Source organism: Poecile atricapillus, chromosome 6, assembly GCF_030490865.1.
Source record: "Poecile atricapillus isolate bPoeAtr1 chromosome 6, bPoeAtr1.hap1, whole genome shotgun sequence".
In the NCBI taxonomy this organism is placed as follows: domain Eukaryota; kingdom Metazoa; phylum Chordata; class Aves; order Passeriformes; family Paridae; genus Poecile; species Poecile atricapillus.
The window spans coordinates 35600905-35616727 of NC_081254.1; the positions used below are offsets into that span (position 1 = coordinate 35600905).

The 15823-nt window shown below is 41.7% G+C and overlaps 1 protein-coding gene across 1 annotated transcript in view; it reads right to left on the reverse strand.

Annotated features, from left to right (window-relative positions):
* Nucleotides 1-913: 913 nt before the first annotated feature.
* ADAM12 (ADAM metallopeptidase domain 12) overlaps nucleotides 914-15823 on the reverse strand; it is a 171231-nt gene continuing 156321 nt past the window's right edge. Inside the window, exons 15-23 of the mRNA XM_058841872.1 lie at nucleotides 15520-15628; nucleotides 15222-15420; nucleotides 12636-12713; nucleotides 9900-10008; nucleotides 9282-9417; nucleotides 8556-8664; nucleotides 7940-8122; nucleotides 3508-3620; nucleotides 914-2171 (exon numbers count right to left, since the gene is read on the reverse strand). Of these exons, the coding sequence (XP_058697855.1) occupies nucleotides 2111-2171; nucleotides 3508-3620; nucleotides 7940-8122; nucleotides 8556-8664; nucleotides 9282-9417; nucleotides 9900-10008; nucleotides 12636-12713; nucleotides 15222-15420; nucleotides 15520-15628 (1097 nt within the window). The 3' untranslated portion in view covers nucleotides 914-2110. The remainder of the gene's footprint in view (nucleotides 2172-3507; nucleotides 3621-7939; nucleotides 8123-8555; nucleotides 8665-9281; nucleotides 9418-9899; nucleotides 10009-12635; nucleotides 12714-15221; nucleotides 15421-15519; nucleotides 15629-15823) is intronic.

A 15823-nucleotide genomic window follows, 5' to 3' on the forward strand; every position in this document is an offset into this window, starting at 1 on the left:
GATAGAGAATTGGAATTTTTTTTTTTTCCCAGACATGTAGAAATCTCAAAGTTTAGCCAGGTCTTAGATGGTAAATGTGGTAGATAATATGTTCTTCTTAACTGTAGGAATAAATTCCATGTCACTGAATTCCTGTGCTTGTTTCAGTGGGAATAATTAAGAAATTTAATTTATTTAACGTGGTGGGGGTGAAGTGGCTGCTTGAAGTGACAGGGACACAACTGGGTGCCCTGTAGGGATATTTCTATTTTCTATACTTTTAAGCCTGCCTAGGCTGGTCATATTTAAGTTTATACATGTGTAGAGTCTTACCTAAGGTGCTCCTGTTAAATTCAGAACTCCTGATGTTGAAAACAGACACTTTTTGGTCATTCAACATCACCTTTCACTACTCACAGTTTCACCTTATGGTTTTCAGCAGTTTGCAGAATTCTGATAAAATGGGAGCATTCAAAAAAGCAAACTGAGATCATGTGGCTGCTTCAAATGGAGACACCCCCTACTGAAAATATAAAAAAATGAGTGTTTTAAATAGAGAAATATGTGAAGTACACAAAAAGCACCAGTTTGTTTCCCCCAGCATTGCTGAGCCTGGGATGTTTGCACCCTTCTGCTGTGATTCTCCACACACAAAGCCCTATTGTTGCTGTTGGAGGTACTTTAAGAATTTAAAATACATTTGTGAAGCTTCTCCTTTGCTATTCAGCACCAAACTAAGCTGGAGTTGATTTTGGTTTGTTTATCAATAAACACGAAGGTTGTGTTGCTGCGAGGGGGAATAACTGGGAAAATGAAATACAATTACACTTCCTGAAGCCAGATGCAAGTTTCTATCAATGCTTTTATTTTTGCTTAAGGAAACAAAAACCACAAGCAATGAGGAAACCATCCTATTAATGGTGATAGTCCCTTCTCCCTCTGCTGCAAGTGATGTTTGGAAATTGCTGTTTTTACAGGTGAAACCATGTTCAGCAGTTCTACTGAGAAGGCACAGAAGAGATCAGGTGTAATCACAGAGCAGAGATGAACTTATCTATTATTTTTCTTTTTTTTTTTTTTTTTTTTTGGATAATCCAAGTCTATGTATTAAAATACACATTTTGATTTGGGAATTAAGAAACCCGGAGCAACGTTGTAGAAGTTAAATACAAAACAGTAGTAAATATGCAAAATACAGGTGATAAGCAGAGCGGTGAGGCAAAAGGAAATAATATAAAGGTTGATTCTTAAAATGTAATTCTTTGTAATTCTTGGCTTCCCCCCAGCCCTGGGTGTAATGCACTGCCAGTCTAATCAGGACAGCAATGAGATGGTTGAATTTAATTACCAAAGCATCAGAAAGGAAGATGGCACAGGGAGGCCTGATATCTGCATTAATATGTACTAACCAGGCTGTGCTTGAGGAAAATGAGGTTAAAAACAACACAGTTTTGTGATATACAGTACTTCTTCAGTGAGAGGACTTCTCCCAGGTGGATACATCCTCTTCCAGCGCAGGGATTTCTGGAAGATCTCTAACAGTAACATGAGAATTGAGATTACAGTACAGCTGCAAGCACAGTGTGAGCCTTTGGTTAAATACAGGTTACACCTTGGGTGCAGATATCAGGCATTTCACCGAGTTCCAGGAGAGATTTTGTCTTTTTACCCTGCCATTTTTATTCACAAGTTGGTTAGGAACCATTGAGATGGAGTTGTTTACACATTTCATTGATCTGTATCAGCACTCCTTAAAGAATAGATCAAAACTAAGAAATCTACGTAGGACCAACAGAGCAGAATTATTCAAGTTCAGTGAAATATTACAAAAAAAAAAAAAAAAAGGCTTCCTTTTTAGGAAAACTCAGCTATGGTAAAAATATCTACTACAGTGCACTGCACTGTAATAAATATTCAACATAAATTAATAATTTACAAGTACCTGAGCAAGTATACAGAGCACCATAGCACAGCACAGCACCAAAGGCAGTAGCTCAGAATTCTTAAAAATAATGCTGTTTTAAACATTAAAAATTCTAAGTATTGTCAAAGACATGAACTCCAGCTGGAGTTGAAAGGTAGTGCAAACTTCTGTCTTCACTTTTGAAAATAAAGGTGTCAGGTTTTCTACTCATTTCAGGTCCGTCGTGTTGCTGGACCTGGATACCTGCGGTGGATGTTTGGGAGCAGGTCTGTGGAAAAGAAAGAAAACAGCAAATTGTTACTTCATCTCTCCATTTCTTTGGGTGCTCATCCATTTTGTACCTGATCAAAAATGTCAGTAATGTTGCAGAATTCCAGGTGGAATTCCAAAACTTGTAGTGGAACTCCAAAAGTTGGAGGAGTCAGCTTGAAATGTTGTTTTCAGAATATTTGACTAGAATAGACAGCCAGGAGTTTAATCAAGTTTCTTTTCACAGTATTTTTGCTAAATATTAAGAAACTCTGTTTCTATTTTTAATGTTTCTGAGCATTTAAGTGCTTTACTGGTAGAATTCTTGTAGCTTAAAACACCATTTTTATCTTCTTTGGAGCTTACTTTATTCACAGGGAGCTGAGGAATATTAGGTAAGAAAACAGCATTGACTAAACTCACTAACATTGGTTGTAGTTATTCTACTTCCTGGTTATTTTTTTCAAACATACTTTAGATTTTTGAAGTGTACAGTTTTTATGCTTTTGGAATCTTTTGGCTATTATTTTCAGATGATGCCAATTGATGTTTCCTTGGGAAATGGGTGATCAGGAAATTGCTTTTATTGGTGGCTGATTTTAACAGCATTCAGTTCTTAGCCTAATTCAGATGGGGGAGGTCTGAAGAGCAAATTTATTATTTATTGGTTAATTTTTGTAAATAGGCAGCCAGATGTTTACAGTCAAACCTTCACAGATATTATAAATCCTCATATTCTGTGGGAGCCACAGCAACTGCATTGCTGCACTCCCTGTGAGAAGCAGCGTGATAAGCAAAATTAGAGATGGAAATTATATTGGAAGTGGTTTTTGCAGCAGTTCCTCGAGCCATTTCAGCCACATTGCTGCTGAAGTGCTACAACACAGGTGTTAGGATTGGTACCTTTTTGGGACTACCTAAAAACAGAGGCCAGAATAAATTAAGGAAATAAAAAGCAGCTATATTTATTGAAGGGCCTTCAGGTACATTTCAGGCAGATGAAGCCCACCCACAGGGCCTACACCCAAAATAGCCAGTGGGTCACAGGTTTCCACACTTTTATAAATTTGGTCAATTTTCACATTAGGGGTTAATCTTCCAATTACAGCTTCAGGTAATGAAGTAATTTACCTCAAATTTTCCCCCCTCAACTCACTTTTGTTTCCATTTCTCAGGGCTTGAGTGAGGTGTCCCTGGTTCCCAGGCCCGGAGGGGAATTGTGGTGTCTGACCAAAATGGGGAAGCGGCAGTGGGCACTCTACAGAGTTTAGAGTTTTACACAGAAGAACTGCAGGGTTACAAATGTGTGAAAAATATAAAATCTGAACTCCTGAGGCAGCAGGGTGAGGACTGACCTGGCAGGGCTGACGTGGGGCAGAGCCCTGGGGTGTCCGGCGGGGCCCTGGCGCGCTCGGCCCAGGGGGTCAGCGGGGAGAGGCTTCCGAGGAGGGCTGGGCTTGGGGGGCTCCTGCAGGAAACACCAGCTCCTGTCACTTTCCAGAGCAGACACCAAACCCTTCACACAGCCACAAGCAGGATAAATTCACAGAATTACAGACTGGGTTGGCTTGGGAGCGACCTTAAAGCCCATCCAGTGCCACCTTCCACGGTCCCAGGCTGCTCCAAACCCCAATGTCCAACCTGGCCTCGGCCACTGCCACAACCCTGGGCAAAACCAAGGCCTCACCCCCACCTCATGATTTCTTCTCAACACCTAATCTAAACCTAAACTGAAGATATTTTTTAATCAGTTATGACCAGGTAGGTTTAAATTAATAAAAATAACTTATTTTTAATAAGCTGTTGCTTATATTTTAAATCAAAGATTTAACACTATATTTTCATGATTTTATGTCTTTTCATTCTTTACTCTAGAAGTGCAGGGTGCATCTCCACTGGACTTAACTGGTGATAAATTCAAACAGCAAAGATCCAGTACATAACTTTGTAGAAGTAGCTCTATAGAAAGTTGGGAATGCTCAACATTACTTTAAAATGGAAATTCAGATGACCACAAAACCAAACTGCCCCAGACTGGTTTGGATTGGGAGCATCTGTGGAATTGTTTCTTAGAGCCGCTGCTGTGCTTTCATTCTGTGGAATTAAAGGCTCCATTAATAAAGACCAGAAGTCATCTGCTGTCAGCCTGGGCCAGTGGCTCCTCTGGGTGGTCCCTGCAAAAGGGAAACTTGGCTGCTTGTGCTCCCCACCATGGAGAGCTGGGACACATTAAGTGGCTTGCTCAGGGCACACAAAATCTGTCCACTTTACCCCCAAACTCACTTCGGATCTTTCTACTACTGGAGCTGCACAGTCACGCTTTTCCCAAGGAGTTTCATTCCTTATTTTCAGTTTGCCAGATGTATCATTAGCAAAGTTAAAGGAAACAAGAAGAGCTTACAAGCATAATCTGATTAAAGATCCCTTGAAAGATGTGATCCAAACAAGCAATCAGAGCATGAATAAAGTCCAACTTTTCATTATTTGTTTTGAGCATTCCTTTGTTTTTTTACTTTTCATGCAGATATTTGATCTTTCAAGAAGGAAATGCAAATTGATTATCCACGGGCATTTTGATAAAGAAGAAAATACATGAATTTAAGTAAATTTCATATATAAGTTCAAATTTGCCATAAACTACCTTTTAAAGTTGCATATAAAGTCCACTCTCTGTTTAATTCTCTGCATAACAAATACTAGTATTGATGGATACACAGGCCCAATGCCTGATTTATTTATTCATTCATTTCCCACTCAAAATGCCCTCAAGTTAAAATATCCTTAAGGAGAAAGCTGCCAAGTGTTCTGACAGAAAGTGTAATGTGGCAAGCTGGTAGGAAAGGGGAAATGAAAGAAAAAAATTAAAAAGGGAGGGAATTGTGATAAAAATGGATATGGAGAATAAATGGTGGCTGAGATGAAAATGGAGCAGCACTTGATAGAAAGGAGATGCCACCAGCAACACACAACCTTAGGAACAGAGGAAAAGTTATTTGAAGAAATAAATCCCATCTCCCAGGCTGATTACAGGGGGGTTCTCTCTATTCTTTTGTTTTCAAGTTTTGTTAACTTGTGTGTGGCCTTGCTCCTCAATCCCCTTCCTCTCTTCTCCAGTTCTTCCCCTACAAAGATTCAGCTTTTCACAAAGAATCACAAAAAAAATCACAAAGAATTTATGGATGGATTTCTTTGTCCAGTTTTTTTACTCACAACCCAGCATTTAATGCTTTCAGGCCCTGTTTGGGGAAGTGTTGTTTTAAATACTGGAATGAAAAACACAATTCTCACGCTGAGCAGCTCTGAAGACATCAGGTGTGTGAAATTCCAGGTTTTTTCCACTGATTTTTAAAGAAGAAAGAGAAATCCCTCTGTGCCTACAGCCAGGCTGAGGTGTCACAGGAGAGATATTCCCAAGATAACTGTGGCAGAAGGAGCAGGAGCTGAGCTGAGCTGAGCTCTGTTTTACTGAGGAAAAAGTAAAACCACAAACTTCTATTTCCTGGCATTAGGATGAGCTGGAAAAGATGAGATATATTTTGGTAATAAGAGGATGAGAGTGTCAGAGGCAGCAACTGAATGCTAAAAGTAACAAAACTGAGGGGAAGAGACTAAAACCATGGACTCAACCCATGGTTAGGATAAACCTGCACTGCTCCCTTGATTCACATGGGGCTCTGCTGATTTATACCCACTGTGAATCTGGCCCATAAATAAAGACTGTTTGCCTTGCAAGAGCCTCTGAAAGAAGGAAAAGCTGTTTTTCAGTCAAAAGATAATTAAATATTAATCTTGGCAAGAGCTAATTCGCTGAGGATTTTCTATTTGGTTGATTGGTTGGGTTTATTTTGTGTTGTCTGTGTTTTTTAACTATTTTACTAACAACTAAAAGGAAATTTTATGTAATTTACAGCACCATCCTACAGCACTGAGCATCTGGATGACATCCTCAATGTAGCAATGATTTTTAAAGTCCTTCCCCTTGCTGACCTTCTGGATGTGCTTCCAAGAGAGAGCTGAAGCAATACACGAAGCAGTATTTATATTTATTATCCCAAATTATTCTTAAGCTAATTTGCTACTTCCAAGCTTTGAGGGAAAAAAATTAACTTAAGAATGAAAGATTTTCTCCCCACTCTGTGTTTTTTTGTGTCCTTCTGCTATAAAAAGTAGCTGTTTCTGACAATATTGAGGTTCTAATTTTGAAAGAATCCATTCTTGCTTATTTTTTAGGCTGCCTTGAGCTGATCCCATTTGTCCTGCTTGTGGTCTATGCAGAGACTGGAAATGGTGATATTTTGCTTGATGAAGGAACTGTCACAATTAATTTGAGCTGCCAGGCTGAAAAGCTTTTTGGCAGTTTCAGATCTGTCAGTCTTTGCTGGTGACAGTGTTTCACCTGGCGCTTTGGGTGGGATTTGGAGCACAAGGATTTAGGAAGATGAGTTGTAGGGGAGCACTGGGCTGCTGTGGTGTGCAGTGAGGCTGGGGCAGGTGCAGATACAGCAGCAGAATGAGAAATGGTTATTTTTCCTTTTCCTTGGAAAGCCTTTTCTCCATCCATATTCTGCTTAAGGAACAGAAAAGCACTTGCACTTAAAATCTTCTCTTTGACTACTGTGAATGTTAGGGAATACAAGAAAATGAACAATGAAACCACTGGAGCTAAAGACAAGCAACAGGAATCAATACTGCTTCGCATTCCCTACAAAATTTAGTTTAGAAAGAGTCAGGGTTTCTTACTCCCCTGGAAAGACAAATGACTGGCAAGATGGAATAGGAAGAAGCAAATAAAACACTGGCTGCAGTTGTGAAAGTAGGTCTAACCTGAGTGATACAATGTTCAGACTTAGAAAAAATTAAATCTAGATACACTTAATTTGCTTCTGCAATGGCCAAGACACCTTCCACTATCCCAGGCTGCTCCAAGCCCTGTCCAGCCTGGCCTTGGACACTTCCAGGGATCCTGGGGTAACCTGAAAACTTCTCTGGGCAGCCTCTCTCATCCCTGTTTGTGTTATTTTTCCAATCCCTTTCCAAAGCCCTGCACTCCAGCACTGTCTCAGAGCTGTCTCCTCCTATCCATGACCAGGAAAGGATCTCGTTAAAAACATTCACTTTGTTTTAACCCAGTGCCACACCCAGAACAGCGCCACGGCTGCACAACAGCAATAGCTGCTTTGATTAGAAACAGTCTCTCTACAAATGCCACCAAAAGGGAGCAGCCAGTGACAAGAAAAGGCACTATTTAACACAGACAACTTCATCTGCCTTGTCTAGTGCCCTGAGATGCATCTCATTCAAAAATAAAAAATGAAAAATATTTACCATCTCTACTTAAACATTGCAATGAAAGGTGTGTCTGCATGAAATAGGGTTTTTCAGGTGGAAAAACAGGCTGTGGTGTGTGCAACCCTTGGCAGGGTACAAGCACATCAAGCTAAGACACCTCTTGCTCTTGCACATCACACCTGCAATGGGACTCCCTAAACTCTGTGTCTGGCACGTCACCAATAAACTGTGGAGCTCCCCTCTGGTTAGGCAGCCCCTCTCTGCCTCTGATGTGTTTTTCCTGTTGTCTTTTGAGCAGTGAAGGCAGAGTTCGGAATCCTAAATTTTAGGATCACAGCCCCACTTGCCACAAAGCAATTTTTCTACAGCACAGCTCTAAACTCACACAAAGTATAAAGGAAATACTGTGAGAAAAGGGCGGCAGGAAAGATGAGAAAACACTTCATTTCTCCAGACACTCACAGAGTAAATATTAAACAGAAGAGAATCAGTGATTACCTGGCAGAACCTCAGTGAAGGATTAGCTGGCAGGGGTCTCTCAGGCCCAGCTTGGTGGCCTGGCAGCTGGGGAAGGGGTGGCAGGACTCGCTGGGGTGTTTTTAACGGTGGCACCTCGTGTGTCTTCACAGGGCTGCTGATGTCGATGATCTGATACGGCAGCGGCCGCCTCGGGCCATCTCTCTGGGAAAAGTCATCCAACCAAAGTTATACATTTCAAGAGCTGGCACAGAATCACAGGATGGTTTGGTTTGAAGGGATCTTAAGGACCAGCACATTCCAACCCCCTGCCATAAGCAAGGAGACCTCCCAGCAGGGAGCTCCATGCCCCATCAAACCTGGCCTATTGTTACTTTAAAACCTGTATTAGTTCCTTATTTTTCTCTCCTAGAGACAAAACTATTTCTTTTCTGCACTGGACAGCTCCACCTGTCTTCAACTGGGAAGCCAGAGATGTATTTTTAAGCCTATATCCTCTCCCATTTTCCTTAATGTTAGTCCTCCATGATGTAAGTTAATGTAATAATTGCATTATAATAAATCACTTAACTGAGATCCAAAATACATGGGTTTTGGTTTTCCCCTACTTTTTTTTTTTTCAAAACTAGGGACTCACTTTTTGTATGGTTGTATTTTGTGGCTTCATGATGAGGTTTTTACTGCCACATGTGGTATGAACACGATTTGGCTCAGATGAACTGGAAGGTCTTGCTGGACTCACAGACCTGCAACACAAACATTTAATTGTTGAACACAACGTTCTGCTTTGTAATATTCTCTTAAACAGGAGCCTCTTTTCAGAATGGGATTTTGCAATGGCTTTCTGCCTGATTGTAGTAAACAAGGAAAGTAAAAATTGTCTAGCACTCCTGCAAGAATAAAAATAAATATTGATTTTTTAGAAACCAGTAGTCTGTTAAATTAGCTTCTGCAATATGTGGAAATGCAGCTTTGTAACACCCAGGAGAATATTCTAATGAATCTAAAATTTAAACAGTAATGACCTCAAATAGGAAAGTTTCAGCTCACTCAACTGAGTTTAGATAAAAGGCCACGCAGTGTAATGAAACTGTTTCAGGCAAATGAAAATAAAGGCGATACTTCCATCGCTGCTTAATTTTTCATCCCAAAAGGAAAGAGGGATATATTCAAACTAATACCTGCATTATTTACTGCCTATCAATGAAATTAAACCAGCCCAGGGAAAACGCTGCTGTTGATGGTGAATATTTTTTTGTCAAGGCTGCCTTTTTCTAACACATTCACGGTGATGAGAATTGCTGTGTTTACTGCTTCCTTTCCTTAGTATCTATTGGAATATAATTAGGGAAAATGGGCATACCTTAATTTCTCTATTGTTGTCTTCTTGCTTGTAAACAACCACCTCATGAAAGTCTTCCTTTTGAGGTACATGATTGATCCAGCAAAGATAAGGCACAGGGTGGTTATCAGCACTCCTACGGTCAAACTCTTATTGTCTGCAAAAAATCACATGGAGTTAACTTCTTCCAAGGGCCTGCTGAGTGCCTGACCAGGGTAGCTTTGCTATCTTCAGAAAAAAAAGATCTTTCAGTAGTGAAATCATGATGGGAAGCTTTGTCATGGAAATAATCACGCTGTCATAATTTCAGTATTGCCACTTGCTGCAGCATCTGGCATGCAGGGAAGAGAATCCATTTTGGTTTAGAATGGTATTGTTCGTATGAAAACAGACATTATTTCCCATCCAGGTTTAGTTTATACATGTACTTGTGAGGGGAGTGCTTGTCCTGTCATGTCCTCACACATAAACCTGAAACATCTCTTTGAGGTCCTTAAAGGTCCAACACTGGGGAAAAATTGGCACGGAATAATCAAATCCCATAAAATTAAAAATGTCTAGAAACGATTCTTTCTGAGGCTGACCAATTTCCACTTTTTATCTTGGAATAAAACAGGTGGAGCCTGAATTCCCACTGACCTGCCTGCCTGATGGGCCCACTGTCCACGCTGCCACCGAAGCCTGGCTTGTCACAGAAGGGGGGGGCCCAGTCAGCCTCACAGTGACAGTTCTTTTTGTTGTTGCAGACCTGCAAAACAAGACAAATGGCTTAACATAAAAAACATCCGAGAGCAGCCCTGGCTGATAAGGGCTTCTAATCAGACAGTGACACATCAGAGAGGAATAAAACTTCGAGAAGAAAGGAGATGTGCTGATAGCTGCCTACTGCACACTGAGGTGGCAAAGAGCAGCTTGCTGCGGAATAAGAGGGATCCTAAAAACCATTATTTCTTTGGCAGGTAATCATTGGAGTTGCCCCAGCTGACAACGTCAATAATATGAGGACAATCAGACACCTCTGAAGTCTTGTTCTGTCTTTGCTTCCAGCAGCAGCATTATCTGCCTGCTAACTTCTGTTCCTCCTGCCTGCACAGGAGCTGTAGAGCTTTGTCAGCCCCCCGAGCTCTCCTCTCCATCAAGGCCTTGCACTGGGCCCAGCAGGGATTTTTCCGTGGCTCTAACACGAACCAGTTGCTGGAGAAACCTGTGAAAGTGGGACCAGGGCTGAGGAAACCCTCGGGGAGCTTTGATATCCCGCCTGTGCTGTCTGCAGACACACAGCGCTGTGGGTTGCAGCGGTTTTAATCCGAGTGAGGGAGCAGCGTGCGAGGCCGGGTCCATCCGGTGTCCCCGGGGGATCAGAGAGCTCCGAGGGGCTGGAGCCCATCCCCAGCACAGCCCGATCCCGCTGCACAGAGGGGAGGGAGCCAGGAGATCCAGGGCTTTTCCCTCAGGAGGTCCCACAGTCCAAATGCTCGATATTTCCTTTCCTTACTCCTCAAGGAGCTGCTGTGTGGTGAATACAGAGCTTAAAGTTCCGTGCTGAATCGACGGAAAGCATGGAGTCACAGAATTGTTCAGGTTGGAAAAGTCCTCTAAGACCTTCAGCCGTTCCCCAGAACTGACAAGGCCACCCCAGGTGGCCCCAGGTACCACCACATCCACACGGATTTTAAATCCCTCCAGGGATGGGGACTCCAGCACTGCCCTGGGCAATTGTGCCAGGCCTGGAAAAACTTTTAAGACAATTTTGCTAATATCCCCCCTGAGCCTCCCCTGGCCCAGCCTGAGCCCATTCCCTCTCCTCCTGTCCCTGTTCCCTGGGAGCAGATCCCAAATCCCCCCGGCTGTCCCCTCCTGCCAGGGACTTGTGCAGAGCCAGAAATTCCCCCTGAGCCTCCTTTGCTCCAGCCTGAGCCCCTTCCCAGCTCCCTCAGGAATTCTCCAGCCCCTTCCCAGCTCCCTCAGGAATTCTCCAGCCCCTTCCCAGCTCCCTCAGGAATTCTCCAGCCCCTTCCCAGCTCCCTCAGGAATTCTCCAGCCCCTTCCCAGCTCCATTCCCTGCCCTGAACACGCTCCAGCCCCTCAATGTCTTGTCCTAAGGGGTCCCAAACTGACCCCAGGATTCAATGTCACATTTAGGTGCTCAAATCAATTTGTAAATAAAGATTTTGGGCTGAAGGCTTGTTGTCAATAAGGTCCTTAACTCTGTGCTAACCCAAACCACCACTGACCTGCCACCACCACAGAGAACCCACAGCACAGATTAATAAATGAGATTTCAGTAAGATACAAATCACTTCACAGGAGTTTGGGTTATTCTGAACATGCAATATTCTGGCCAGGTCAGCTTGGCAGGCTTCCAGAAACACTGTGCTGCCTGTGTCTGCTGCAGAGCACTAAAATATTCAGAGAGCTCAGACCAGCTATGGTCACGTAAAATAAAAAAATATTAAAAAATTACTTTTCAAAGACAGCAAGAAAATTAAAAATATACTTTGTTAAGCATTATTTTTTAAATTAAAGCACTGCAGGAATTCCCATTTACAATTCCACGAGGTCAGTTTTGCCACTGAGGAGTCACCAGAGGTTCTTGTTTGTACAGACATAAAAAATGCCAGTCCAAGCCTCTGCTCATTCCAGCTCAATGATTAAGAGGCAACACCACCAACACTGCTCAGTTTTGCAAATTCAAGGTGATAAAATAAGTTAAAGAAAATTAAAATCCTTCCTGAGAGAGGACAGTGAATTTCTATGGCTCTTCCAATGTGGCTGCCACAGCTTTTCAGAGAAACAAATAGCTCATAAGCACATCAAGGTTAATAAGGCAAAGCTTGACATAATTAACATTATTGTAATATAAAGTGGGTTTCAAACCATTAATATTAATAAATGATATCATCACATTTTTCATTCTGTGCCACTTTCATGCCACAAAACTCATCAATAGGGTTTTACTTTATTTTAATGTTTTTGGAAATGCTGTTTCATTTGCCTCTCAATCCAAATGCTTCCAGTGCTCAATTCAAAGAATTTAACTTCTTTGTAACTATGGAGAAACTGCATTTTTGATTTTTAATGGGAATTCTTCACGATGGAGGGTTAGACTTCAATTTCCTTTGAGGATTACAAGATTCCTTTGTATCACAGGCTGTCAATTAAGATCAAGATAATTACTGCCTGATAAACATTTCTTTGTCAAATAAAACCGATTTCATGTAAGGGACAGTGAAAATGGAAATATGCAATAAAAATGTATTGCAGTGGCTCTGATCTATTGCAGGCAATTATAGATCTCAAAGCCATTACAGAAAGTGATTTCTTGTCCAGTGGTTATTGAGTGATTGTAAAAGAATGTTTCCCTGGGATGCTTACCCCACGTCCATGGCACTTGGTGGCACATTTATGGACTCCAAAAACGCTGGTGTTCTGGCACCTGCGGTTCAGGCAAATCTGCAAAATAAAAAATAAATTAGTTTTAACAGGGACAGAACTGCTGGGGCTCCCAGGGCATCATAGCCCTTCTTTCAACAGTTAAATATTTCTCAACTTGCAAATATATTTAATTATATTGACACAAAGGGCATCAGGACCGGGTATCTTCTTTTCCTCAGCTCTTTCTAAGTCTTTGAAATCCAAATCTGAGCACGTTGAATTCTGCTCTCCTGGCCAGCCCTGGTTTCACACACAGTTCCATAACATTGATATGCTGAGCTTGTGCAAGCAAACCCTCACAGCTCCACTCAAGTGGAACCAGTGGGGAGGCCTTGGGGTTTGGGAGGTTTTTAAGCCAATTTAAAAATCAGTAATTTGCATTTTTTTTCAGGACTAGGAGTGCACTGAGCAGGATTCCTTCAGATTCCCGCTCTGTTTGCCTTCGTGTCTTCACTGCAGCAGATGATTCCTCGAGCAAAGGTTTGGATCCTCACGGTGTAAATCATCAGACATATTTCAACAGAGAAATATTTTTCATTCCAATACAAAACCTGAACCCAGGGTAGGTGAATATTTAAGTGGGCTCATTGATTTTTATGGGCTCACCATTGTTTTCCAGGAAAATCAAGAGCTTTCAAAGTTTTTCCAAATTAAACCATTTTTTTGGGTGTCAAGTAGAAACCAATCCTATTTAACATTTAATATTTATAGGGAATGGAAGTAAACAAATAGCATATGCATAGGAATGAAATTCAATTTTTTTTTTTGTTTTCCAGTCATTGCAGATAAACTTTACTCTGTCAGTGGAGCTGAAAATTGAGGTTAAGCAAGATTAGTGCCGAGTAATAATAACATCAAACAACCACATGACTGATGAGCACGTCAGTAACGAGAAGTTACCCTACTCCAAACTGGAAAAAGCAGAAATTAGGACTGGGATAACTGTTCCTATGCTATGCTGACAACAAAAAAGGTCAAAAAGCCCCACACTGCACATTTTTGCTCATGTTTAACTGCAGTGCAGTTCAGTAGTACTAAAAGTCAGTCACAATAATTAGCATTAAGCTGGGAATAGTGTTGAAGGAGGCGACAGGGATGCTTAATCAGGGCACTTATCCCCTGGGGAGAAGGAAAAATGGAAAGGAAATTAGAGTGAATTGGCATCAACATGCAGGCATGGAGAGAATATGGTCTGATTACAGCACTATTCACAATTCAAATATTCACAGTGCAGCAGCTCCCAGAATTCTGATCACATTAAAATGGCTGCGTTTCAAATTGAGCATCTCCAGTTGAGAAAACCCAAGAATATTTAAATTCATATTCTTAATCCATAATACAAATGCACTAATGTCCTCAAAGTAAAACATACAATTTCAGAAGTATTAGCCTGTGTATTCTATAGTGTGGATGTGTATGATTAGATAGATTAGAAAGATTAAATACTCATTAGTAAAACATAATGGGGTGCTTTCTCAGTGCTGAGTTGCCTTTGAAAAGACTTTTTATAACAGATTGACTTAGAAATGTTGTAAGGGTTGTTTTCCTGTAGCAGAGCTGTGGTTTCACTGGGGATGGATTTCAAACCTGTTCCCAGCATAGTAAGATAATCCAACATAATTCAAAAGCATTCAGAAATTCAGAGGCTTACTTGAATTTACCACAAATTATCAAAGCACTTGTTTTTCCTCCTTTTTGCAAGCAATCCACCGAGGGTATGGAAACCTCCTCCATTTCAATAGCTTTTGGACTGCTTTCCATTCCTCCTCCCCCTGTAAACTCATGGCTGCCTCCCATCTTTCTCAGTTGCTTTCCTCACGAAAGAAAAACTTAGAATGAGGCAGCCATGTGAAATCTGGGCTGCATTCACAGTGGGTAATTCACAAAGTTTGCAAAACACAATTGCAGAAATCGGTTTTGGTGGCTGAGCATCAATGGGTTTATAGTTTTCTAAAAGTGCCTACAGAGATAGGTTTTCCTGCACAAAAAAAAAAAGAAGTGGGGAGGCATAATCAGAAGATAAAATACATTTTGAAACCTAAATTGAAGTTAATGACAATTTTGTAATGCCAGAGATGCTGGGAAAGGGAATACATTGAACTCAGGAATTCATTAATAAGCCTGTAATGTATTTTGCTGTACTTATTTTGCAGAAAACCTCAAGCCTCCATGGACAGATACTTGGGACCGTCTTCAAAAAAATCAGTCATAAACTTAAGCAACTTGCATTGCACAGAATCCCTGGATGGTTTGGGTTGGAAGGGACTTTAAAGCTCCTCTATTTCCAACCCCCTGCCATGGCCAGGGACACCTTCCACTAGATCAGGTTGCCCAGATTTGCATCTGAAAATCTATTATCTGGAACAGTGGCCAGAAGGGAGTAAAATTTGTCTCAGTCTGAGCATGAGAAGCAATTATTTTGTGGGGGGAAAAGAAAAAAAATCCCAAAGAGAAAAGAAGTACAAAACACTTGGCAGAATGATGGTAGTGATGTTCCCCTTGTCTGGGAGTATTCCAGAATCTTACTTTTCCATCTTCACACTTGGTTCCTGCCAGCACGAGCCCAGGGTCGGGCATATCATCCCCCAAGTACACGTGGGTGCCACGGCACAGGATCTTGCCACCCTCCTGGAGTGGGATGTTGGTTTCTATGGAAACAGCATTGGTACCAATTACGGGTCGGTTTGCTCCTCCTTGACACTGGATTTTTCCACACTTTGCGTCCCTGATGGAAATAAACACAACCAAACATTAGGTGAAGCATTTTCCATACTCCAAACCCTCTCCCAGCACCTGTTGCTGAGTTTGCAGGGAGAGGCCCTACCTGGGTTCACATTTGGCAAAGGAGCTCTTGGAGTCTTTCCCGCAGTTGCCGTAAGGATCTCCAGCAGAATTGACTCTCTCAAAGCAGATCCCAGGAGCGGGTTTTGCACCTGAAACAAAAGCTAATCAGAACTTTCATCTCATACAAGGTGTTTTTAATAATTTCCTTTGAGCTCTGCTGGTGCTTTAGGGGAAAGGGAGGATGTGAGCTGCATGCTGATGAGGCCCAACAAAACAGCGGCGCTGGGTCCGCATGCTAATGGAAGAGTTTGGATGTGTGGGATTGCCAGCGTTGTTTGTCTCTC